Source organism: Cricetulus griseus, chromosome 2 (assembly GCF_003668045.3).
Source record: "Cricetulus griseus strain 17A/GY chromosome 2, alternate assembly CriGri-PICRH-1.0, whole genome shotgun sequence".
Taxonomy (NCBI): domain Eukaryota; kingdom Metazoa; phylum Chordata; class Mammalia; order Rodentia; family Cricetidae; genus Cricetulus; species Cricetulus griseus.
Genome location: NC_048595.1, coordinates 161,314,987 through 161,342,848, shown reverse-complemented (window position 1 = coordinate 161,342,848; position 27,862 = coordinate 161,314,987). Strand labels below are relative to the sequence as shown.

The window sequence follows — 27,862 nt, the reverse complement described above, 5'->3', positions numbered from 1 at the left end:
AAGCTTGCCCTTTCAGTCAATGAGCTCCTAGGTTCCACCTATTTTGGCTATCCAATACTGGGATTACCAACATGCCCTTTGATGGTGGCTTTTCACATGGGTGATAGGGACTTGAAATCAGGTACTCAAGCTTGCTGAGAAAGTGTTCCTACCAGAAAAGCTACTTTCCTAAGACCCTATCTAAGACTTTTTTCTTAAAAAATAACTTTCCAGTGAGGTCACCAGGAAGGTAAATCAGAAACTGGACTGACATTATTGAATAAGAAGACTAGATGTTCCAATGTGTCTACCAGGCCACTTTTTGCTGACATTATTGGAATGGTTCTGTTTCCAATACTTAGAGAAGATAGAAAGGCAAGTCATTGCTTCACAGCACTCATTGGCATGATGCTAAAGTGTGTTTACACTCGTTAGTTTTCACATTTTCTCTGAAAGTAGCTATCCACTTCATCTTAACTAGTATTTAACCATCATCTATCTTGTTTCCAACTCAAAGGAAGGATTGAGATTTGTAATTGTAAGGTCTGACAATTGAAGATTGTATTATTCCAATGTGGGAGGCAGGTGTGGGCACACTGGGCCGAATGTAGAGATCAGTGGACAACAGGCTTATGGAAGGCTGAGGAAGCTCAGAGCTTTGGTGTTCAATAACTCTGAGTGGGTAGGGATGTGTATAAAATGGGTGCTAGAGACGAGCCATCACAAATTAGCCTTCAGATGACACGAAGGCTGGGTATATAAGAAAAAAACATTAAGCCAGGCAAACCAATGATCCCAGCATTTGGGAGGCTGATCTCTGTGAGTTTGAGGCCAGCCTGGTCTACAAAGTGAGTTTTAGGACAGCCAGGGCTACACAGAGAAACACTGTCTCAAAAAACCAATCTCTCTCTCTCTCTCTCTCTCTCTCTCTCTCTCTCTCTCTCTCATCATTAAGTGTAGAAAATAGTACCAATAAGAATAATAACCATAGCACCACTGACAACACAACCTGAACTTGTCTTAATTTTCTAAGATTTCCACCGGTGTTACCTAATTTCCTTACTGTGATCCTCTACACTAGGTACAGATAGGAACACCAGGGCTGGACATTACCCAGATTATATGTGCAGACAGTATGAAGTCAGAATATACTTATTCAAATGAAGCATTTGGTAACCACATAATAAAACTCAGCCGGCACTTAGAGCAAATGGGAGGGTGTGTGCCATTTCACTCCTCCAGCCATGCCTGCTCAGAACTGTTGACTATTTCTGAAAATGTGTCACCATTGGATTGGGTGTTTCTTTCTGATTAAAGCTCCAGAAGTCTATATTTGAATAAGTATCTATTTGTTTATTACGATACTAAATGACGAATCTCATCCAACGGTCTCCAATTCCAATGTCTTTCCCTCCATTCCTCCTTTGTACCTCTTTATCATCGTGTTTTTCGCTCCCTTAAAGAGCTGGCAGGTCTCATAGTTTACTTCCTATTGCTGCAGTAAACACTATGACCGAAAATGACTTTGAGAGGATATGGTTTATTTCATCTAATATCTTTCAGTCCATCATAAAGGGGGCAGGGGGAAGGGAAGGAATTGATGGCAGGAACCTGGAGACAGGAACAAAAGTGGAGGCCATGCAGAAACACTGCTTACTGGCTTGCTCTCCATAGCTTACACTGCCTAATTTTCTGTAGCACTCAGGACCACCTGCTGGGGGGTTATGATGCCCACAGTGGGCTGGGCCTTTTTCCCATATCAGTACTTAATAAGAACGTTCCCCACAGACTTTCCTATTGGACAATTTGATGCAGGCAATTCCTCAACCCTACTAGTAGTCTCAGTTTGTGTCAATTAAAAAACAAAAACAAATAAACCAGTTTAATAGGGATCCTTTGAAAATCATGGCCTGAAAGTGAAGTTTACCAAGGAAATAGAAATGGCAGGTGGAGGGTCTGACATTGGGGAACTGAATTCTTCTCAGAAATCTTATAGTTTTGGCCATGTATGGCACTATGATATCCAGATTGAAACAAAGCAAACCAAAGCAAACAAAAAGGAAACCACAATACAAACTGACTTTCTCAAGGTAGGGTAGAAATAATAATTGTTGAAAATAATTTTCAGAAAACCTTTGGCTTTGATGCAGGTCATAGCATCTTCCAGTCATTTAGACCAGAGCCAATGGATGGCAGTTTTCTATAAACCTGCCACATCTAGCAGGCTTTTCAGACAAATGTAGAATCATTTCTACATTTGTAGATGCTGTAACACAGCATGCTGTTGTTACACTTTTGTTCCTGTCTCCAGGTTGTAGATGCTGTAACACAGGCCCTTGAATAGTGTATCTTAGACAGTTTGACCAATGGTTCTGATGTTAGACTTTATTTTCTCTGGATGGAGGTTTTCTGTTGTATATATTAAGTGATTTGTTTCAGTTTATAAGGTATTACTTTTACAGCCAGAAGACTTCTTCAGTGTTTGAACTAAAGACTTTTAAATGTTCCAAACCCTGTTAATTTGCATATCCAGTGGTTCCATTGATTCTTTTGAAATCCAAGGCCTTTGGCTAAATCATCCATGAGGGATGCAGTGGTTAAGGGCTTCATAGTATGACTGTCTATTAAAAAAAGCACCTGGAATAAATGTTTGCACAATCCTCAAATCCCCATTATTTTTTACACCAAGCATTGTTGATTCAAAGGCCCCCTCTAAAGGATGAAGGTGACAAAGGGAACAGTCAGTTGTTGAGGATTTGGGAACTAGAAGCAATTTCCACAGTCATCATGTTCTGGTGATCAGCACACTAGATTCCATTCTCACATCGATAGAATCAAGAACTCATACTGTCATTCACAAGGGTACTTTTATTTTTTCAGGTTAAAGCTGTTTTAAGATTTCTTGATTACAAGTGGAGTCAGCTTTGACTGGGCCTTAAAGTTGGATTTATGACTAAATTGTTTACCAGACATCAGTCCCCACAAGACAAGCAGGGCACTTAAAAGGTTAATAATCTTGTGATATTTAAGTATCTTTATGCACTCATGGGCTTTGTGTGAATATGGCAGATTATGTAGAGTAATGGATTAGCTTTGATAGAAAACAGATAGATACTCAGAACTGTTTAACTCTTAGCACTCATGTTTAACTCTTAAGATACATCATGAGAATGAGACTGGTTGGTGGTATCCTCTTTGACCTAAGATGAATCAGCCTCCCCCACTCTCTCTCCTCTCTCTAATATGTGTGTGTGTCACTTTCCATGTGTGTGTCTAAAGTATGTTTCTCTGTGTGTATGTGTCTCCAAGTGCCTCTCTCTCTCTCTCTCTCTCTCTCTATATATATATAATATATATATATATATCTTTGTGTTTTGGTGTATCTCTGTCTGTCTGTGTGTCTATGTGTATGTGTGTCTCCCCCACTGTCTTTCTGTGTGTAGGGAGATAGAAATAGAAACAGCAGTATGTATTTTATTCCAATCATTCTAGCCTTGATTCTAGGTTAAACAACCATAACAATCTTTCTCTTTTTATTTTTCCTGTTACGATTTGGGATGTTCCTATTAATATGGTCTCATCCTAAATATGACAGAAGAAAAATAAACCTATGCTTCTACAGTGAAATCATGACTCTCTGTCCACTGCATGGCCTCCCTGAGAAGTTATATCAATATGCAGAGACAAGAAAAATTAGCCTGACTTACTCAGGTATAGATTATCTAATATGCTTATTAAATCATTATTGGGCAACTGTAATAGAAGTTGTTTCAAATTCTGCATCACTTTGAAGAAACCTTATTGAAGCCTTCACTGCATTAGCCCTAATGACTTCCAATAATGATGCCGCTTTCCCTTGAGTTAGACTTCTTTGGCCACAGCAGATCAATAGCTATTGAGCTGTGTGATAATGCAGGCTGGCCTGTTAGAGCACTGGTGGCTGGTGCCACCATGCCTTCCTCCCCTTTCCATCCTGGAAGAACTCATGATGGCCACTCTCTCAGGCATCTCTTCCTCTGCCCATCCTATCAATCAATGGCTTTGCCATCAGCATGTGTCTCACACTCCACGAAACTAAAAATTTGCCTTAAACAAAACTACTGGGGAGTTCCCTGTGACATGTGCTTGTCCAACTGCTCACACACTTTAGTTAAAGAATACACACTACTAAACTTTGATTTATAACCTTCTTTTCCAGATTGTAATGCTTGTATATAAAATATGGCAGGAGACATTCTTTTATGTCACATGTTTGAAAAAGTCCCATTTTGATTCTAGGCCACTTATTTGGCTAGTAATTTCCAACAGTGTCTAATGTGTTATCAAATGTTTTTCATCTGACTGTTAAGTAGTTTTAGGATCCAGTGTTTTTTTTTCTCTCAGATGTCTGTCCACTATGTTCAGAAACAGATAAGCATACAGATCCCGCCTCTCAAACAAATTATTTCACTCTAATTATTTAACGAGCACCTACTGTATGTGCTCAAGTACAGTGGGGAGATGAACATCCAATATTTTGAAGGGAAAAAATCAATTAATTATTTGAATTCTTTTAGTGTCTTCTTAAGTGTGTTCTTAAACTAATTTTACATTCATGTTTATACCCACAGATTCATGCTGATCTCAACCTTGATCAGAAAAGCTTTTCCTTTTTCTTTCTTTCTTTCTTTCTTTCTTTCTTTCTTTCTTTCTTTCTTTCTTTCTTTCTTTCTTTCTTTCTTTTTTTAATACAGGGATTTGGAGGGAGACATGTTAAGTGGTCCTTGGGAGTAACTGCAGGGAGGTAGTGGGGAGTAGCTATGATCAAAATACATTGCATATGTTGATGAAATATTCAAAGGATAAATAGAAATAGCATTAAATTTTTGCCTTGTAAGCCATTCAGTTTAATTCCCACTTTTTTTTTTCATTTTAACTAAAAGTTGTCTGGCTCCCTAAAAACCATCCTGTAAAAATGACAACCCACTAGGAAACAACGTATCAAAATGTTGATTTCTTCACATAGCACAAAGCAGTTCTAAGTTTGTTTTGTTTATAGGGAGAGAGGAAAGTAGGGGAAACAAGAACCAAATGAACAGTTTCACGAGAAGCATGCTTGGCTAGTGCATGAGCAAGCAAGAGACAAAATCAAATTCAGAAACTATTACCTGCCTACCATGTGCTCAAGTTTGAATTAGAGCAATCTCTCCCCGCCAATGATGAGTTTCACTTAACTGCTCTCCAAACCAGTGGAGGTTCACAGCTCAGAAAGAAATCTGCTGTTGATCACGAGTGAAGTGGGAGTCCACTAGAAATCAGGCAGTAGATGAAAAAATGGGACTCAAATCCAACCCTGTGACCTCAGGCAGATCACTGAATCTCAGGACACACCGTTTCTCCACATATGGAGTGAAGCAGGAGGTTGGCGCTGAGCCCACATGTGTGTTCCCAACTCCCCTAGGTTTGTAGGAAGCCATTTGTCTATGGAGAGTGGGATCTCACGAAGGTCTCCTTTCTAGCACCTGGGGGAGATCTCTCGCTTGCTTCCCTGCCAAAGATCTGCTTTGCAGCCTGAGCCCGGAAATCAACCAAATCTGTGCAGTTCTCAGGAGGGTCTCATTTTCATTCTGCCAAACTGAAATAGCCTGTTCCTTCATCCTGACACAGGAGAGATTTGGCTTAGCCCTGATTACTGAGGGCGTTAATACCCACCTGCTTTTCTGACTGTTTGGCATATTTGTAAATTACCTGCTGGATGTAAGTAGAGGAGGTAAGCCCATATAAGCTTGTGATCCCAACAACACTGTCTTTCACAGTGGATGGAAGAGTGCAGGGGGGAGAGGATTCGTGGACCACCTGTCTTTGGCCTCTGGGAAATATCTGTGCTTGGCAAGCAAAGGTAAAAAAAAAAAAAAAAAAGAAAGAAACAGAGAAATTTCTTCAATTCATAAAGAGAGGTCTCAGTGCATAAACAGTAAGTTTGAACAGCTTTTCTCAAGGTGAATAGTACAGACCACATCCCAAATCTCCTGCTGTAGTCAAGTTATTCCCTCCCGGATTCCCAATTGTAGCACTACACACAGCTCTCTGCCTGGATGCCCTCCCACAGAGATGCCACTGGTCCATCAGGGTTCTTTCATCCTTCTGTGACTGTGGTGGTTTGAAAGAAAATGGTCCCCAAAGGGAGTGGCATTATTAGGAAGTGTGGCCTTGTTGGAGAAAGTGTATGAATATGGAGGTGGGATTTGAGTTCTCATTTTTGTTCAAGCCATACCCAGTGAGACAGATTATTCCTGTTGCCTATGAATCAAGATGTAAGAGATATCAGCTCATTTTCTAGCACCACATTTCCCTGCCACCTTACTTCCTTCCATTTAGTCCACAATAGTGAACTAAACCTCCTAACTGTAAGCCAGCCCCCCCAAAATGTTTTCCTTTGTAAGAGTTGTTGTGGTCATGGTGTCTCTTCACAGCAATACAAACCCTAGCTAAGACAGAAGTTGGTACCAGGGACTGGGGTATTTCTATAATAAGCCAGACCATGGTTTTGTTGTTGATCCCCACCCCCTGCCCGCCACAGGCTGTATTGCTTTGGAGCTTGTCCTGGCACTCACTCTGTAGACCAGGCTGGCCTTGAACTCACAGAGATACACCTGCCTCTGCTTCCTGAGTGCTGGGATTAAAGGTGTGTACCACCAATGCCCGTCCCAGACCTTGTTTTTTTGTTTGTTGGTTTTGTGAGGAATATGAATGTTGGAAGTTTGAGTTAGGAATGCAGTGAAGTGGTTTAGTGTTGCTTAATGGGCCATATTAGTAGGAGCATGGGAGACAGTGGTGCAGGATGTGATCTGATGAACTATGGAGGGTTGGCTCAAGATGAAGAATTTTAGTATGTTGTCTAGAGATCATTCTTGTGATATTCTGGTGATGAATGTGGCTGCCTTTTGCCCTTGTCTGGAAAGTTTTCCTGAGGCTAATGTGAAGAGTTTTGGATTAATTCCATTGGTAGAGGAACTCTCAAAACAGCCTAGTGTAGACTCTGTTGTGTGGTTATTAATGTTAACTCTGCTGAAGATTTATAAGGAAAAGGAGCAAGCTGAGCAAACAAAAAAACAAACCGTAAAGATTGAGAGAAGGGGCATCAGGAAGTGTATTGGTGTGAAATCTTATGTTCAAAGAGATAAACTGATCAAGAAATAGAATAAAGGGAATGGTGACCTTAGGGAAAGATCTTACCCAGCTACATTTCCACCTTGTGAAAAAGAATTGAAGAAAAGTTTAGAGCCAGGTGTGGTGGCATACACCTTGAATCCCAGCACTGGGAAGGCAGAGGCTGGTAGATCTCTGAGTTCCAGGCCAGCCTGATCTACAGAGAAAGTTTACAGGACAGCCTAGCTTTTCTATCAAAAACAGAAAGCGGGTGAAGATGTAATCGAATGAGGGGGTCTTGCTCCAGTCCTAGCAAGCAGCAGAACTTGGCAAATTTAGCCACATGGTTCTGGCAATTAGTGTCAAGCCCAGAATAAAGGAGTTATGGAATCTTCCTTTTTGGCTAAGGAAAGCCCAGAGGTAAGGTGTATGTTGGGGTGTCCCTGAATGGAGGACTAGAGAGGCCATTTCATGAAGCTGTGTAGTTAAAGCCTGGACTTCCTTGGAAAACCCAAGATGTTAGAGATGCCAGAGTTATGGGATACCTGCCAAGGAGAGCTGCCAGCAGAGAATGAAGCCAGGCAAAGGGAAAGAAGAACATTGCAGTCAACAAGGATTAATGGAGTTGGAGATCTGAAGAGCATTTTGACATCAGACATGGAGATGCATATTTTGGAGTTTGCTCAGCTGGTTTTTGGTCTTGCTATAATCCAGTATTTCCTCACTATGCCCTCTTCTTTATGTTTTTGGAACAGTAATATATATCCTGTGCCATTATATGTTGAAAGTATGTGATCTGCTTTTTTATTTTGATTTTATGTTGTATTACAATTAAGAGATTTCATGAATCTCAGAAGAGACTTTGAACTTTAGACTTTTAAATAAGTTTGGGACTGTTATAAGTTATGGGGATTTTGAGGTTGGACTGAATGCATTTTTGCATCATAATATGCCTACATATTGTAATGTAGGCATACAGTGGGGGCCAGGGAGTGGAATATGGTGCTATGAAAGAAAATGACCCCCAAAGGGAGTGGCACGATTAGGAGTTGTGGCCTTGTTGGAGTAGTGAAAAAGCACTGAGTAAACATTCATGATGCCCGGCTTCTATCACCAGCACCATGAAAAGGATAAAAGGGGGCAAAAGTACAAGGTTCCAGGCTAAGCATCCCTAATCTACAAACCTTAAATCAAAAACCTCCAGATTCCAAAGTTTGGAGCACCAATATAAAACTGCAAATGAAACATTCTACCCCTGGGTCCATGGATGGGTTTCAGTCAAAACACAGCTGTACTAAAAATAGTGTATGGACTAAAGTGAGAGACTTGTTCCTGCATATTTACTGCTACTCTATTCACAATAGATAAGAAATGGAAACATTCTGGGTGTGGTCAGTGCCACAGGTGCAACTGGTTGGATCTCACTACATATTCTAAATGTCCTTCAACTGATGAATGGACAATGAGTGGGGTACATATATACAATAGAATTATATTCGCCTGTAAAAAAATGAAATCCTGTATTGCTTTCTCACCATCCATAAGACATATAATTATCAAACAAAACGCTCAGTAACAGGTGACATTCAAGTGTTTATCTAGAAGGGTCCCTGTGACCCCAAAACAATAAAGACTATTGCCATTGCTCTAGGTTGTCTGCCAGAATTGGACAGTAAGTCTCTCTTGTTTAAGACACCATATACTTTGGTCACAGGACTTAGAGAAATCAAGGTGGTACTGTCCTGGAAGCTTCCTTCCTGGTGACCAGGTCTGGTATTAGAAGGTGCTATGTAAGTCAAGAGGGGAGAAAAGTTTTCAACAGTCCTACCTAGCTACAAATCCTTCAAACTAATATGTAAGGAGTAATCAACATCTGTCTCACTGGACTTAAGACTCCGCTCAATGGAAGAAGCTCAAGAATGGTATTGTAAACCCAGCCAAAAACCCATGGCTGAAAATGTGATAGACCATAGGTAAGAACCTACTACCATTTTGTTAAATTGATCCAGCCTTCTAAATACTTATTCTTACAGTCATAGATAAGTGAAGCTCTCACTCCTCATCAAAGAAACTTCCCCCTGCATCACATGGAAGAAACTATAGTGATTCATAACTACTTAACATACAGAGAACAAGTGACTTGGAATGTCCATTATTGAATGGCACAGGTATAACATCACCTCATATCTAAGGCTCAGGGAATACCATGGAAAAGGGGGTAGAAAGGGTGTAATGGCCAGAGGACTGAAAGGATAGCTACAAAATTGTGTCTTCTGGACATGACAGAAATGTTTCATTCAAGATCTCTTAACAATATGGTTGCCTGCACAAGACCACACTAATCAACATTACAGCATGGATAGAGGAAAGAATCACAAGGCCCCTTCTCTAGTTAGAGAGCTACAGGCAGATGCTGGGAGAGGGAAGGAGGGTCAGGTTTCTTCATGGATGGGCCCTTGGTAACTGCCCATGCCAAAGAGAGTCCCTGCACTCACATATATATGTATGCACATACATTTATATACATAAATATAAGCGCACACACACATATGCAATAGTAATTGTACTTAATAGAATATACACACACATGCACACATATACACATACATTATTAAAACAGAGGACATGAATTTGAGAGGTGGCTGTGGGGGAGGCATGGGAGGAGGAGGAGATACCAGTGTAATAATGGGTGAAATTCTCAAAATAAAATAGCCCAAACAGTCTATGAGGTATATATGAAATATAAAGGAATTTCATTGGGTCTCACACTTAAGATAGCTCATTTGATAAATGCATTTTGTTTTTTCTGATGTGTGGTTGCAGGGCCTTGGACATGTGCCACACATAATGCTTAAACATTTATTTTAAACGAGACCCTTAATGGTTTTCTTTGATTTTTCTAGTTGCTTTTTTCCTAAATTTTTTAAATTACTAAAATTTCTGTGAGGTAATAACACAAGGCCACCTTATCCTTCAATTCAGGGAAACACCAGATCTGCATTATGACAGAACTGAAGGGTCTTTTCCTGTGTCAATTTGCAATGACTTAATTGGTGACAACACCACAAGTTGTTTTGGTTCTAACAACATTCCACACCTGCTTTTGGGGGGTTCAGGGCTGAGTCACCTCACATTCAGTCATGACCTGGTTTCCTAGTTGTCTCTATAGATAGTAAACAGTGGTTGATTGACACATGACCATTTATTCTGGTGACATGGAACATGCCCTGCTGATCCTCCATGTCTCTGAACACAACAAGCTTGATGAGAAGGACTTTAAATGATAGATTAGTTTGTTATCTACTGTCTTGATTTGCTTCTTTAGAAGCTCAAAATAAAATCGTTGGGTATCTTGACATGTATATGCAAATGCCCCCCACACTGCATTCTCAATCAATGGACACAGCTTTTTTGATTAGAGATATTCAACCTGCAATTGTTCCTAAATTAATTTTCTTGATTGTATGGATGAGACTTGTTCATATCAGACAAGTACTTTACCAGTGAGTCACACTCTCAGTTCCTGGTCCGTGCTATTACAAATTTATTTACTTGTTTGTTTATTTAAACTCACTAAGTTGAGGATGACCTTGAACTTCTTATCCTCATGTTTTCACTTCCTGAGTGCTGGGATTATAGACACTCATCGAGGAGTTCAGTGTTGACTTTTATTTATGTCTTAGATTTATTATGAGGACATTTATACCTTGGGTTTGATTTTTGACAGTTTCACACCTGTACACACTGTATTGTGATGCCATTTACCCCCGTGACTAGAAGATATTTTCAGTGTCCGTTTTCAGTATGTGAAACTAACTCACCTGCATCTGACGTTGCTGCAGATGCAGCAAGGAGAGATAATACCGGGGCTGAAGGAATTGCAATACTTTCCACTGCAGTTGGCTTCTTCCTGGCCATCATGGTGGATACTGAGCCCTCGTTTCTACTATGTGCTGCTGTCTGGTCCACTTTTAAGTGGGGACTTGGCATCCCTGAAAAACAATAAAGGCCAGAGCCTGTAGTTGATTGAAAGAACAACAGGGTAAGCATCATAAAACCTGAACATGATCCGAGCAAATAATCCAACTGTCTGTCCTCCTTCAGACACACACACACACACACACACACACACACACACACAGAAATTGAGAATATATAAAGAAGAAAAAATAGCCATGGCTAGTTTGAGGGTGAGGTCAGGACTAAGGGCTTTCTAGAATGGATGGCTAGATATGAGACCGACACATATGTAATGAAACAGTAAAATGTGTTAGGTATCCATTAGCCTTCTGAGGATTAAGAAGCCTGTCTTTACAGAGGTTACACTGAATGGAGTGGGAGGGGTAATTCACTTGATTCCTACCCTAGTGAGGCTCCCATCTTACTTGGATGGGAAGACAAGACTATTTGAGAAGAAAACACTGTGCAACCAATTCCTGCACATTATTCATTCTTGATTCTGTAGAGATCCTAAAGCTATGAGATACGCATTGAAAGAGTAACTTCATAGAACTCTTATGGAACTGTGAGGCTGAGGGAAAGCCATTGTTGGTGGTGAGAAAAGAACATGCAAAATAATAGGTAGGGAGGTATAGGAACGAGATAGATAATTATCTTATGTGTCCACAATGGCTGAATGGATAAAGAAAATGGGGGTACACTATGAATATCATTCACAACTTAAAAGGAATGAAAATTTGTCATTATCAATAAAATGCCTAGACCAGAAATATGATGTTCTCCCATATGTGGAAGTTAAAAATTGACTTGAATATAGTATAGTGATGGCTAGAGGCTGAGAAGGATTATGGCAGATTGGATTTAACAACTGATTTGAAGGACTCTGAGTGTCAGGATTTGACAAGTATTATAGGTCATGTGATTAGGATGTTGCAGCTCCTGATAGACTATTATGGGCTATTCTGGACTTCTGTTTCTTCATCTGGATCCTGTTTCCCAGGTCCAGCATTTCCAGGCTATTATGAAGAACAAGTTACTTAACATCGTTTAATGTCACTTACCACTCAAGTTCATAGTTTTAAACTTAAGATTTTATGGTTTACTTCCTTAACATAAAAAGTGGGACAATGACAGAACTTTGTAAAGTGTGGTGAGTATCCAGTGAGCAGAAATGTTAAGCACTTGGGTTGAGTTCTAGGACATACTCCATTTTTTGCAATTTTCCTACCATTATTACTAATGTGTACCTATCAATATTAATTATAGATATGGAAGTAAATATAACCCATGACTTCCTCAGAAGCAATTTGAACCAGTAAGTATAAGTTCAGCTCTCTTTTCTGTTGTGGTTAAGGATTTATGAGCTCCTATCTATATCCCCAGCTGTAAAGCACATTTAAGCCTAGAAGGTTGAGTGTGCTTGATCCATGTCAAATGGCCCTCTATTCAGGCTTCGTCCATCAGTAGACTAAGACCAACAATAACAAATTGGGTTTTGCCAGTCAATCTTCACACTATTTTTCCCAACCTAACCAACCTGAGTGATATAGTCCCTTCCTTGAGCAATGTTTTCTCAATCACTATAGTGAGATCACCCTTAATTACTTTGGCTTCATGGCAATTCAGTGAGGCATGACCATGGCTATTACTATTTTCTCAATTTTACAGATGAGAGGAACACACTTTTGGGGGGCTTAAGGGAAAATTGAATAAAGTCCTCCTGCTCGTAGGTAGAGCTGGATATCTCCAGTAGCAAAATGCTAAAGCCAGGTTCATCCTGGTTCATTGGACCATACAAACACTGACCAAAGTTAAAGTCCATCACAGTATGCTTCATGCTGAGGACACATCTGGAGCCTTATTACACAACCGGAGACACACCTGAAGGTACCCTATGAGTGGGTCATGCTAATGTTTTGTTTTATCCCCTGCTACCCTCCATTATTGTGTCATAAACTCTTGCTTAAGATGACATGACTAATAAAAATCTCTGCACTTTTCTCTTCTTGCATTTTAGAGCATTTTGAAGACAGAAAGAGACAAATGTCAAGCTCTATGGTAACAGTATTACAAGGTATATCCATGAAAGATACACAAAAGTGTGCAGTATGTACTATTAGCAAAATATGAGGGTGTGTTTAAGATAGACTAAGCACAATACCCAGGGTAGTTACAGTCACTTGTGTGAACATCAATCCAAATAGCCAGCAGGGGTTAATTTAAAGAAGGAAGGATCAGGAAGAGTTCCCCTTTACTTCTTAGTCTTGATTTTACTATTCTATGGATACCATATTGTATGTCATACAAATGTGATACAGGTGTATGTTAAAGAAGGGGAAAGGTTTTACTCTGTAGTCCAGGCAATTCTGGAACTCACTGTGTAGCCTAATCTGGTCTACAACTCAGATAGCAATCCTCCTGTCTTAGCTTCCCAAGAGTTGGGATTAGAGGCATGAGCCACTACTTCTAGCAACCACTAATATTTTTTTTTTAGACTACAAACATGTATTAACTTTCCTTTGAAAAAACAGAGTTTGAGGGGAAAAATCTAGAAATATTAGAGCATGATACTGAGGTAGAATGTCCGATGTTCTTTAGCTTTTGGCTGCTAACAGGTCTGATTACAGTGGCAGCAGGCAGGGAACAAAACGAAACAAAGCCCCCAGTTTTGTTCACTGCAGGACCTCAATAGTATTCCTTCTAAACACACTTTGGAACTCTAAGCTATCAGCATTCGTTACATTGAACAACTGCTGCTTTGGAAAAAAAAATCACTGACAAGCCATCTTCGTATCTGCAGATTCAGGTTAAACAGATACCTTTCTATTTAAATTATGATGTGTTTAGAGACTGGAGTCAATACACAGGATTAGTAAACGAATATTTAACCCTCACTTGGGAACGAGCTGATATCCAGTCATTTCAGTTGTACCCATTTTCATGCAAATGTTTACAATCTAAATTAGTCTCAGCCCACATCATCTCATTAGAGTTGGTCTGATCATACCCCTGCTGGGTATACTTTACCACTCAAGTGTTTATGATACAGACTATGTTAAGTGCAATAAAATGACACTGAACACACTCTGTCACTCACATCATCACAGTTTAGCTTCTGCAAACACCCTAGACAATTTAGGAATTGTCAACTTTTGAAATCATATTTAAGAAGAGGGAATGGAAACTAGCCCTGATGTTTTCCTCTGTCATTTTTGAATCTTGAAGTGATGCTTGGAAAGAGTATACAAAGAGGAGACTATCAGATGAACTTTAAACAAGGGATATCACTTTCTGAGAGCAGAGGTTGGGAGAACATGGAAGGGGGGGAAAGGAGCTGCCCCTTTGGAAATGACATTGTGCAGGTAGCAAACGTAAATTTGTTTCCTTTCAATCTAGTGACAGCAGATGGTCCATGGTGGGACATTAGCAGAGTTTCTTCTCAGACTGGACCTGGCTTCTCTCTTTCTTCTTTTTGAAGCATGGAATTGACTATTTAAAAACAAAACAAACAACAACGACGACAGAGACCAGAGTCTAGCACAGATTGGACCACAGAACACACCCTTGTCTACATGGGAAAATATGAAAAGGCTGGGTGGTTTGTGTCTGGGAAGGGTTATCATTAAACTCAGGAGGCAGTCTGCCCAGAGAGCATTCTTGATAGATGAGTTCTGACTGTTCCTGTCCTTTAACATTTTTACGTTATGGCATACTAATGTTTGCATTTTTAGAGGCCAGTGTGTTTTTAAAGGAAGAAATAACACTAATAACTCCCTTAGTCTAACATCTGCCCATAATTAAGAGACAAAACTATGAGAAAAATTTAAAAGTTACTTATATAATAATGTTTCAGAAAAACCTGTTGACCCCTATTGATAAGTTTTTAAAAACTCTTAGTATCGAGAGACAGTCACTTGTTTTAAATGGTAATTTCTCAGACCACTTATCCCCTCAAACCTCTCCCTGTACACTGTGTTTGCATTAGGGACTTGATTTATGGATTCTTCTCCTGAGATGCAGAAACTGACTTCCTGTTGCCTTGGTTACTTGGAACTCAGTTCAAGGTTAAACTACTCCCAATCAAAATCACTGGCAGGCGGTGAATCCAGTGGCCAGGTTATTGACTGCCCCAGGATGCGGAAAGGTCAGGGACCAAAGCACTGCTGACTGCCTTATGGGTGAGTCAATAGCTTCAATATTTTGATTCTCTTCCTTCTGAAGTAGAAGTAGCTGCTCAATTACCTCTTCCCCAGGTTATTCAAGGTCACAAGAGTCACAATGGAAAGCAGGGTCTATTCTACGGTGGCTGACTTCTCAGGATCCAATTAATGAGCTTTGTGACCTTGGCAAGTGTAATTCAACCTCCTCTTAAGTAACTTGTATGTTGCAGGTTCATAAAGCTAGTTATCTCTCATTTCTCGTTTCTTCACGGGGAATAAACAAACAAATATCCTTCATGGGATGTCTACCGTACCCTTCCCCTTCTAGTAGACAAGAAAGCAGAGGTTCAAGATGGATCGTGATTGGCACAAGTGGCAAAGGCCACACAATCCGGATGCATCAACTCACTGTTGGGTCCTCCACGTGGCTTCCTTGAAATAAGGAGCTGACAGCTCATCAGTGATGGACCCCACCAATTTCATTTTGGTATATCCACTTTTGAGAACATTGTACCTGGCAGACAGAACTTGACTCATATAGGCTTACTGAATAGCTTAATTAATTTTCAAATTCTAAAGCTTGCAAATGCAGCCGCTTCTTGCAGCTGATGTCTATGCTGGCATGGTGGGAAAAGTAATGCCACTGGGCTAGCTGGGCCTTTCCATCACCTCCCAGACCTCTACTTACCCTGCCAAATACAGTTTGGTATGGGTGGGGAATTATATCCTATTGAGCAGTTAAATAGCTTTCAGTTTTGCAAAGACTTCCGACATCCAGTATGCTGTCTGTGGATGGGAAGAGGGACATGGTGGGCCCTCCACTCCACAAGTGAGGAATCAGAGGCAGAGAGAACCAGATGACTTACCCATGATCACAGATCATGTATGTGAAGGAAGTTATGCATACCCAGGTTTCAATTCAAAGATCTTTTAATTTCTCAATATTCCATCTTTTGGTTTGTAAAACTTTAACACTCATTCACTTTCTAACTTACCAGTTGCCAATTAAAATTCTACTGCTTCTCCCTAATTTAGTGTGGAGACAGACTTTACCCATGGCCAGCAAAGGGAATCTATGTTACAGAAGAAACCAAATGCATCTATAGGAAGCCTTAAGCTCTATAAAATCATATTTGTGTGTATATGTGACAAATTCAGTACGTTTTATCTTATTTATTTAAAATATTTTTATGATTTTGACTGTATGTGGACATGTATGTGTGTATATGTGTGTGCATGTATATGCCACAGCACACATGAAGTCATCAGAGAACAACTTTATGGAGTTGATTATTACTTTCCACTTTTACATAGGTTGTGGTGATCAAACTCAAGATGTGAGATATGCATGGCACCTGCTTTTACCTGCTGACCCCAAAGTTTTATTTATTTATTTATTTATTTATTTATTTATTTATTATGCATCATGTTAATCATTAACTCAGAAATACTTAGCAAATATCTGTCTTAACATAAATATGCCACTGGTCAAAATGAAGTTGACATTTCCTAAATGAGTCAGTCTCTAATGATTTCTATAGAGCAAAAGATAGCCATTAGTTTTCATGAGGGCAGGGAATAAAGGGCTTGTGGATATTAGCCATCATGAAGCAGAATCTCTATTATCCATATGACATCATTAGCAAGGATGCATCACATCCAGATGGTTATGACTTTATGAGTCCTGTGATTTGTAAAGAGGAGTCATTGGTCTTAAAGAGAGGAACATAAGCTGGCTTTCAAGCAAGGTGACCATAGACATCAAATGACCTGACCAACAAGCATGGCCTTGCCATCACTAATTTTATGTCTGTCATATGAATTTTACTTCATGTTAGGGTCATCAGAGATAAAATGTAGGCAAGGCTACTCTTAAGCAGAATACTATTCAGCAGGCCTAGAGTCAATTATAGGAAGACAGCAATTACTTCAAAGGTACCTACAGGAACTTGCCAGCTGCAGCACCTATCTTACAGAGACAGATTAGCCAAGGAGAATGAGATAAAACAAACAAACAAAACAAAACTCATGAGTCTGACAAGATAGGTGGCCAGGTGAGTCTACCCTGAATCAGAAGGCAGAGAAAATCTGGGTGGTCTCAGAGAGGCTGCACTTCTACTCTATTCACTAATATCCGGCACTCCTGACAAGCCTGCATATGCCAGATACCATTAGGTTCTGTGACTTCAACTCTCCTTGAAATGTGGGTAGAATTTAATAACTGAAAGTGGAGAGACAGCCATATAGAATAAGAAAATGATAGGACAAAAATAAAAACCATATTTCTTTCTGTAACTGAGAGAAGTTTTCACACAAGTTATATGTAAAATAAATACAGGGTGATATACTGAATAAGGCAGCACAGGAAACTTCAATGCCCATCTGTAGTCATGTAGAGGTAACATTTCCTCTCCAGTCTGCTACTTCATCTGCATACTTCTGACATAGGGCCTGGGTCTTCATCTGTAATTATTTCTATCTCTTGGCCAGTTCTTCTAGGTGTCTACAAAATGTTAACAGTCAGAAAACATGCCTTTCTTTCAGCTCCTCACTACTTAGTTTGAAAGATGTGAACTACTTAAAAAGGTTTGCTGAATTGACAGATAAATACAATCCACACAGCTGCCCTTCCAGGCCCAAACCTATTGAAACTTTCTTTGACTAATTAAGGCACAACATCTTAATACCTAAAATTCATTGTTTGGTATGATTTAGAAGTGGAAACATTTTCTAGAGCAATACTTCACAGCATTACTAGCTGTGTGACTTTGGAGCTCTGACCTCAGTTTCTTTGTCACTTAAATGAAATCGTGAGTAATAAGCAGTATATATATATATATATATATATATATATATATATATATATATATAGTAGAGGGAAAACTACATGTTTTCCTCAATCACCCAAATCCTAATTCCTAGAACATGTGTGTTCTTTCTGTGACAACACAAAGGAGAATTAAGGTTGAAGGCAGCTGATATAGATGCCTCTAATCAGTTGACCCCAAAGAGGGAAAATGAGTGTATTTATCCAAATGGTCACAACGTAACCACAGAGAGCAATACAGTAAGGAACAGGGCAGAAGAGATGAGAAAGGGATTCATGTGATGTTGAGGTAGAGGCCTTGCCAGTGGCTTTTAAGAAACAAGAAAGGACATCTGTAAAGGAATGCAGATACCTTTACAGAAGGAAGCAGAGAATCAAGGAAGTCACTCCATTATTGCTGCCAGGAAATAATCTATGTACCCTTGAGTGTAGCTCACTGGGACCCACTTTGGAATTCTGATTTCCAATAATGTAATATGAAACATTAGCCTTACTGAGTGTGTAGATATCTGTTGCAATGATGAGGGAAAACTAATATCAGTGCAAAAAATCCTTATTACAATGCCTCACATTACTAAGTACTCAAGGCAACCATTACTACTTGTAAGCAACACACTCTTTTGTACTAACAGTGGCATTTAAAACTTATTCCTCCTGTATAAGTTATGTTTGTGCTCTGCATAGTTTCAATTCCTTAGAATCCATTGACTTCAGCCATTTACAAACTTATTTCCAGCATAAAACTGACACAAATAAATGGTTCAGTGATTATGTATAGCTGATAAATCGCATTAGAGGTATGTTGATAAACTGAGCAGTAAAAGACTGCAATTGTGAGCCGCTGGCTCTTCCCCACACTTACTGAGTGAAGTTGGATGATGTTACAAGTGTTTCTGCATCTTTCTTTTGGCCAGAATGTATTCTAGCCCATTGTTCAGATTCTAAACGTTCAAATGTCAGAGACACCTTTAAACAGTATGGTTTGTTCTTACCCCTCTTGCTTTAGAAATGCATAAATGGGCTGAAAGGGGAACCATTTGCATCTGTTGTAATTTTAGACAAACTTATATTAAAGTGTATTTCATTTTATGTAATACATTACAATGATTCAGAGTTAGTCTCTCTTGACCTTGTAGTAGAAAGGTTTTGCCATCAGAAAGGAGATTTCTGTAAATGCTCAGTGATGTCATCCAGAAGATCAGTCTACTACCACAACTACACAGAAGAGACATTCTAAGTCAAGAGGCTTTGGAAACATCCTACATCTTCAACATCAGGGTGCTTTTTGTTGTTGTTGTTGTTAGTTTTATTTTTAAAGAATAACAGAGAACAAATGTTGCATCATGATCAAGATCCATAAATACTTTTAGGTTCTGGTCTGAGTCCTTGTCTAAATTACCGTGCGCGCGCGCGCGCGCGCACACACACACACACACACACACACACACTGTACACACCACAAAAAGGACAAAGGACAGATAAAACCAATGTAATGCTGATGTAATTTCATCCTTGTTTTAAAAAATGCAGACAATAGGGTTGCCTGTTCTATGGAAAATATAATAAGGGGATTTACAAAAGGTAATAACAAGGGAGGAACAAATCCACACATGCAATTAAAACCAATTTAATAGTACAATGCTTCTAGTATACTCTTCATATCCTTGGAGAGCAGGTCAGTTACAAATTTACTACTGAAATGTGTATAAAGCTTTGCAATCAGCTATTGAGGAACACACAGGGAGCTAAGTAAAGTAAGGCAAAGTAGCTTCTTTTGGATGGAAATCAGTTGGGCCCTACCCTGCTGAGAGAAAGCAATTTGTTTTACCCAGTGTTACACACTAGCAAACCAAACACATTTGTCCTCTGATTGTAGCAAAACATCCTCTCATCATCTCAGTCCAGCGTGTTGGGCTATGTGATTCAAGGGTTGAATTTTTGAACATCACAGAACAAGCTTTCTTGGCCCCCTGGTGCATGCTTGTGAGCCTGTATTCACAGAGCAGCTTAGAGACAGACCAAACAAACAATGATAGTTGTGATATAAACTACAGGACCAGTGTTTCTGGAAGATTCTTTCCTAGATTCTCCAGAATGTGCAGGGCTTCGAAATCGGCATCAGTTAGTGTAAGCATCTTTTGTAGTGTCTTTCCTTCTACTTCTAGAGTACACAGTTGCACAGCACATCTGTGTGGCAATACAGATCTGCGTGTGATGCTAACTGGGTCACCTTATTTGCATTTTGATTACTGCTTATTTAGAAGGCGCACTGAGAGAAAGCTCCATATCAGGGGCTCAGTGATGTGTGTATATAAATATATGTATAAATAGATAAATGCACATTTACTGGTTTGTGAGAGATCAGTTTTGTATGCAGTCATACTCTTGGCCATATCTAGATATCTGATCATTGATGGAGATTTTAATTATAAATGTGATGATAGAAACTAATTATTCTCTGTGCCCACTGTCTCTGGCTCAAAAATCAATGTAACATATATTCCCTCTGTTAAATGGCCACATCTTTATAGATAGCAAAGAAGAATTTACTATTTTATGACCTTTGAAGAATTTCTTAAAATCATCTACTTTATTCCACTATTTGAAATCATATTACTGGATACAATTGCACTGTGACTGTGTGCAGATGTGCACATACACAAAGACTATGTGCTAGGAAGGCTCTCTTCTTTGCAACAGAAGAAAGAAAAAACAGAATCACAGAAACTCAGACCCATCATTAGATAGATCTCCTAATCTTTATCTCTAGTAGTTCAGTCAGACGAGCTAATACCATGATGATGGCTTTGAAATCTCTTAGGAATTGGATGAGGAGAAGCGATAGTGATGAACTCCCAGCTAATAAACACAGAGTGCTTATTTCGGCAGAATGATCAATTTCTAGATGTCCCGAGGCTTGTCTGATACAGTTGATTTACTCATCCTTGCCTACCTCACTAATAAAGCCAAAGTCCACCATCAGATTACAGAGGTGCCTGGAATTGCTTAAAGGGGCAGGAGAAAAATCAAGGAAATGCTCACCATCTCCCTCTACTCACCCTTCCTGCCCTCCATCCTTGGAACCCCAGCTGCTTTTCTAGACTGATACTCTGTACTCAATAGACTTTGGGCTAGTACAGTAATAAAGGCAATTAATTTGTTATCTTGTTAGTGGGAATTTAATGCAATGATCTAAAAGAATTCTTACATATTGTGATAAACTTTAGTGCCTCCGGGTGGCTCCTCTTACATTGGGCTCATTTCACATCTCATCCATTATGTAAATGAGGTTTGAAAATAGTTGAGTCTCACTAATGTAGCTCAACTCTGATGGATTGGAGATAGTCGGTCCTCCGGAAACTGATGAGGTTAAATGCATCTCAACATTGCTTTGTACTTGGTTGATTCTGCAAGGCCCTGGTCAAGAAATGAATGCAATGCATTTTCTCAGCTGTCTTCTGAGGTAATTCTAGTGCTGCCTAGACCCCAAAGTGGTTTCAAGTAAGTTTCATTAGAGAGATGCCTGTAGTGGTTCAAATTACTCTGTGGTGTACAGGGCTCACTGACAATACATCTTCACACCATAGCACGACCAATAATACAGTTTAAGATAAAAGGGAAGTATTTCAATAGTTGACAGGTTGAGGAAGGTCTTTAAGTCATGCAGGAAAGAATAGGGAAATTTCCAGGCATGGACACTGAGGATGAAGAACCTGTGGTTACGCTTGATACCATAGGGGAAACTGTTATAACAGAGGTTTGGCACTAGTGAAGAGATTATTACACTTTGCATTCAAAGAGTGACAGGAGTCAATTTAGTTAGCTGGAGCCTTGTCATGATGGAGGATCTTAAGTAACAAGGACTTCTGGACTCTGGGTTCCACTTGGAAGACCAAGGAGTGGGAGATCCAAAGACAAGCTGGCATCCAAGAAAGGAACCAACACATCCACAGAGGCAGTCTCAAACTAATCGATGTCATAGGGGTTGGAGAGGGAAATATGAGATGTTAGCTCACAACAAAAAGCATCTGTAGCAATTTAGAATCTTTGCCTCAGAGAAAGGAGGGGCTGAGTGGAGAACAGAAAGGCAAAGATATGGAGGTAGAAACATTTCATGCAGGATGCAGAATCCAAATGTGTTAGCCCATAATTGGGAATAAACCACTTCAAAGGAAAGGAGATTTAAGCTGAGGATAAGATTGTGACCCCACAGCCACAGGGACCTTGGTTAAAAATCCACTCGCTATCACTTAAGTAGGAGGTTGACCTTGTTTAAGTGATTTAACCTTTTAAAGCTTCACTTTCCTCACTTCATAAGAAAAAAAAAACTTTAATAAACTATCTACCTTGGAAGCCTGTGATAGGGATGAAGCTGATAATGCCTGTAAAATGCTTACTCGGTGGCTGTGGCAGACAACAAGCTCCAAACATGCCAGCTGGGGTGCAGGCCCAGGGACCCTGGGACATTGCAAAGGTATCACCCAACATGGATGAATCCCTGGGTTCAGTGTTCAGTAGAGCGGACAAAAACCAAAGGCAATTAGGATGGAGGCCACTACCAGAGGTGTCACGGAAATGTTCACAACCCAGAGGAAGAGTTGTTTGCCAAGTGATTGCCTCATTTCAGCCAATCTATCTGAAAGTAGAGGCCCCAGGAAGCAAAGTTTTATTAACTCCAAAATATTTAATTTGATGCTATATTTTCAATAAATTGCTAGGTGATGCAAAGCAGTTTTGTTCATGTGTTATTCAGCAAGAGGAGTTTTCTCGCCTACTGTGAACACAGCAATTTCAGGTCCTCTGGTGTGGGGTGGGGGGTCTTTAGCACTGCTAGGAACAGTCCACTCTTAGGGAAGCTGACTACCTACTTGAAGAAATAAGATTCAGAAATGAGAAATTTAAATAAAAATAACAATCTACCCTGAGTGGGAAAAACTACCCACATTACTTTCCCTTTCCCCTGGGACCAAGCTAGAGACTTACTGTGGTGATTTTAACTACTATATTCTAGTGTACTAGTTAAATAATGGAATTATTTATTGTTTAGGTTAGATACAAACATATACAATGCAAGTTCCTGGACATTCAGGCTGCACAGAGAAATCCTGTCTTGTAAAAAAAAGAATAAGAATTTACATTAATGTAGATACCATAGTAAAGACTACAGTGTAAACAGTGTGACAATTTTTATCGAAGGGGGGCATTTCAACATGGTGAGAAGGCTGAGCTCTGTGTTTATGTTACCAAGGTTCAAACCACACCTATATTGACTAGTATAAGCTAATGAGTCTGCTAAGTAATTTACCTTTACCTCAGACCTAAATACGAAGATCCAAAGGCAAGCGTCTGTCCTAAAGTGTCAAAGAACAATGTAGGGAAGTTGATATGATAATACTTTGTGATAAGTAACACAAGGTCAGGTATAAGGGATGTGGCTTCACAGACCAGGAGTGATTTCTCCATTGGCACAGGAAGGATGTCATTGAGACACGACATCTTACTTGGGTCTTAAATAAGTTGGAAGCATTGGCAGAGGGGACATGGAAGAGATTCTGGGAAGAAGGAACAAAATACAGGAATCAACAAAATGAAAAATGAAGGTGTGTTTAGGGAAAGCAAGAATTCCTGTGGCTAGCATGCATGTTTTCTGAGTGGGTGGGGAGGTGAAGTGTCTGTCATAGATGTGGTGGCCTGTCTCAAGCTTTCGATGGTACAAAGAGCTGGGTTTTCACCTGTGGGTAATGAGTAGTTAGGAAGCATGGAGTTGTAATGGCTTGTCTTTTATGGCACAAGTAGGGTTAAAGGGACAAAAGCTGTTCTCTGTGGGTCTGAGGAAGTAACTATCAGATATAAAACCTTTGTCAATCAAGAAATTAAATCACTGATGAAGAGGCTAGCCTGTTTGTTATCCTTTAAATTATTTAATATTTGCTCTTTCCATTCTCTGTTAGAAGTTCCTTTCTAAGTCTAATGGGGGAGACACTGAGGTGTAAGTTATATTTCTTGGTCAGAAGACACATAATTCCATACTGAAGTCATAGTATGAAAAAACCCAACAACTTGGTCCACTTAGCACCTGCATTATATGAACCATTTTGCACACTGTCCAGGGATTCATTAGATCACACTGGTAGGAGTGACTTTGGATGTTCTTCACTGTATACTTTATGGTCACAAAGGAAGATTGGAAAGTATGCAGATAGAGACATCAGGACTCTGTGAGTCCTGATTTTTCCTCTTAGGTAGAGAGAAGGTTCCTTTGGTCTTAAACAGTGGGAAAACCACCCGATCATATCACAGGCAGATCAAGTCAAATGAGAGAAGGACGTCAGCATTGGAGAAGACAAGAGAGCTGACATTTATGTTAAAATTATTTTTTTAATTGTGTATGTGTCTATGTGTGGGTTTGTTACAAGATTCTAGGAGAGAAAGGCTCACAGACTGTTGTGAGCCACTGGCATGGGTGCTGGGAACTGAACTCCAGTCTTCTGGACGAGCAGCATGTACTGAACCTTCTCTCCAGCTCTAAGATCTCACTTTCTTATGATAAACTAAATGACACAAGATGTGTTATTCAATATGGACAGACAATTTCCAGTCTGGCCTGGGTATATTTTTTAATTATGGAGATGTAGGTGCTACCTAGTGATAAAATGTCATGTAGGTCTCAGCGCTGCCTTACAGGGGAAGCCATTTCCTAATAAAATCTTTGTGGTTATCTCAGGGTCAACTAATTGCCCATGGTTTCCACATAGAATTTAGAAAGGATTACATGTATCAACTTTAATCTAAAATCCCACAACACTAACCAGATTTTATCCATGAGGAAAATGAGGCTGTTCAGTTCTCACAACTCAGTGTTACCAAGAATTTGAATAAAAGTCTTTGTGCCATAATTTCTTTGAGGCAGACTTTCTCTCCCAAGGTTACTAGAAATACACACTGGCATACTAGTGTCTGAATACTTGGCAGTGACAGGGTGGGCAAGAGGTGGTTCTTATGTATGTCTTTTAGGCAAAGTTGAAGGAAAATAATCCCTGTCTGTAAGTGGCTTGTTTCTTCATTTTCTCTAGGGGAAAATGTCCTAATGGACTAAGAAGTTGAAGAACCTGCTTTTATTATACTTAAGAAATGCATTAAGTAGGCCACATGCATAGAAAGCATGAACATTACCCAGTTACAAACCCCATGACCTACAATAGTGACCTGCCTACAAAATATACTTTTGCAATAGTGACACAAATATTATGGTAGTAACCAAACACTTTTCATTGGAATTATGCTCCACTCCATGAGAAGGAAATATTATTACCTGGTACTCCTAAAGTGGCCAAGAATCTGATACTAGAGAGATTATAGTCCATAGGGATAAAATCAAAACCAAACCAAAAGAAAACAAAAGTCACCACTATTATTTTGCTATAGAAATATAGCAATAAGATGGCTATTAATGGCATAGTGTTATCCCCACAAATCTGTGCATCACTCAGCCCTCATCAGAGAAGCTTCTTTTTGCTGTACATAGTATCAACAGAGATACCCATAACTGGACAATGTACAGAAAGTGAGAGACTTTGGAGAATTCAGTCCTAAATGGAATATCTTTATACAACCCCTCCTCTCACAGCCCAGGGATCTATGCAGAAGACCATGTGGAAGGACTGTAAGAGCCCAAAGTGGTGGGTGACTCCACAACAACAGCTTCATCCATTCAGAAAGGGACCAATGAACATATGAATTCATAGGGACCAACATGCCCAAAACTCGGACAGCTTTAAATAAGACAAGATCCAAACATGGAAAGGGGGAAGTGGACACAAAGTCCCGCCTCTAATCAAGAAACTCTTTGCAACTGGTAGCTTCTAGGAAAGGGAAAATCTGTTTTCTCCCACTGAGTCTCAGTGGGTACATCAATTACATTCAGTGGAAATCCCCATGCCCAGGAGCAGTGGAGATTCTGTACACTTGTTTTGTTTTGCTATCTTTTGTCTTATTTTTTTCAAGTTGTTTTTTGAGAGAGGAAGAACATGAAGGTGGATGAGTAAAGAGGTGGGGAGGGGTTGGGGGAAGCGAAAGACTACAACTAGATTATATGAAAAAGGACTTAAAATGAATTTAAAAAGAAGAATGTGCAAATAAGCCACAGCGATGGAAATCATCATGAACTCAGAACTTATAAAAAACAGCCAGGATGGACATGAGCTCAGGAGTTAGGCTTCTCAAGTGGAGATGGAGAGTCACAGAGCAAATGAAGTGGTGAGGGAACATCAACAAAGTAAATAAAACATTTAAAAGAAAATCTTTTAAAAATGTCCTCACAAAAACTCCAAGTCTGTGAGCTAATGGAAGTGCTATTCAGTTCCTTGATTTAACCACCCTTCTGTATATACATATTTCAGAACGACATGTTGTACAGGGTAAATAGAAACAATTTAATTTCAATTTGTCAAGTAAAATAAAATGTCCTACTGCATTTCTCAAACCTGGAAATTATTACATTTCCTGAGTAATAAAACTGACAGTGTAACATTAGTTTTCCAGGATTGGTTATGTAACAAGAGGAATGTGTTTTTCTAAATAATCAAAGCTATCTGAGGGCAGCTTTTGCACAAGCCAGAAATTTATTTGAAGAACACTGAAAGTTGAGAGCTCCTGGGTTCCTGGTTTGGGCAGGTAGAGGCTTTTTCTCACTAACGTCTCATCAAAGGTTCTCCTATTAGGAAAGACGACTGGGAGAGGCTGACAGTGGTCCTCTGTGTTCCCATTAGCATCCTCACCCACAATCAGCCTCTTTTTTTTTTTTTCTCACCTATGGACCAGTGCCTCCCCTCTGTCATCCTTGGCTAATCCTTGCACACTCCTGACAGACAACCTTCCTCACTCAGTGCTTTTAAGCCCCTGACCTCGGTTGGAGTACCACCCTTTAATGCTTGACTATATGACACTTTAAACTCTCAGGATCAGTCAGATGCATACATTACTGCCCTGATTTTCACAAACAAATTCAGCCTTAGATTCTCTATCTGTAAGAGTAAGAATAAAAAGAAATCTCAAGAATTTTGGTGAAAGACTTAAATGAAGGGGTGGGGGAGACCATGAAGTATTTAATATGGCACTTGTCTCCTAGGAGGTATATCGTTATTAAAATTATTATACTAGATAGAAATTTTGACTTCCCAATATAATAATTATTAATATAAGAGGAGAGTATGTAACTGTATTGTACATGTGTTCCTGTGAGTGTCTCACCGGTGATCATAGTCACCAAACTCAATTTTCACTGAACTACATCAGTGTTTGGAAAGGGCATTGGAAGAACAATTCATCACAACATGAACACTACTATTTAAAGTTGAAACAAGATGGCACATTCTTCTAGACTATGTAAGAAGTATTTTACAATTGAAGAATATTATTCAGGGGAGGGTGTGGTGCTTTATGATTTCAGGACTCAGAACAGAAAAAAAGGCTATTTGATTTTTTTCATTTCAAGAAAATAAAAATAAAATTGAGGAGAGTTTAGCTATCAAAGTCTTAATTCTGAAATACCACCAGCACCATGGTAAAATGTGTCGGAGAACTGCTGGAACTCCACAGCCCAGATGTCAGGATAACAGAACATCAGGACTGCAAGGACCATGAGGACATCCCACTAACCCTCAGGAGGACAAACTTCTCAGAAGCCAACTGTTAGTTCAGCAATGTCTTCCTCAACCCCGGGACCCTGGATTCTGAGGGATAGGTTTCTGAATTCAGAAGGAGTAGGGCCACCTGGGGCACATAGTTTTCAGATTCTTGGTTCCTCTCT

General features: G+C 39.6%; 1 protein-coding gene across 1 annotated transcript in view; it reads right to left on the bottom strand.

Moving 5' to 3' along the window:
* Nucleotides 1-27,862, bottom strand: part of Setbp1 (SET binding protein 1) — a 319,028-nt gene that overhangs the window by 20,261 nt on the left and 270,905 nt on the right. Inside the window, exon 4 of the mRNA XM_027397975.2 lies at nucleotides 10,929-11,099. Within this exon, the coding sequence (XP_027253776.2) occupies nucleotides 10,929-11,099 (171 nt within the window). The remainder of the gene's footprint in view (nucleotides 1-10,928; nucleotides 11,100-27,862) is intronic.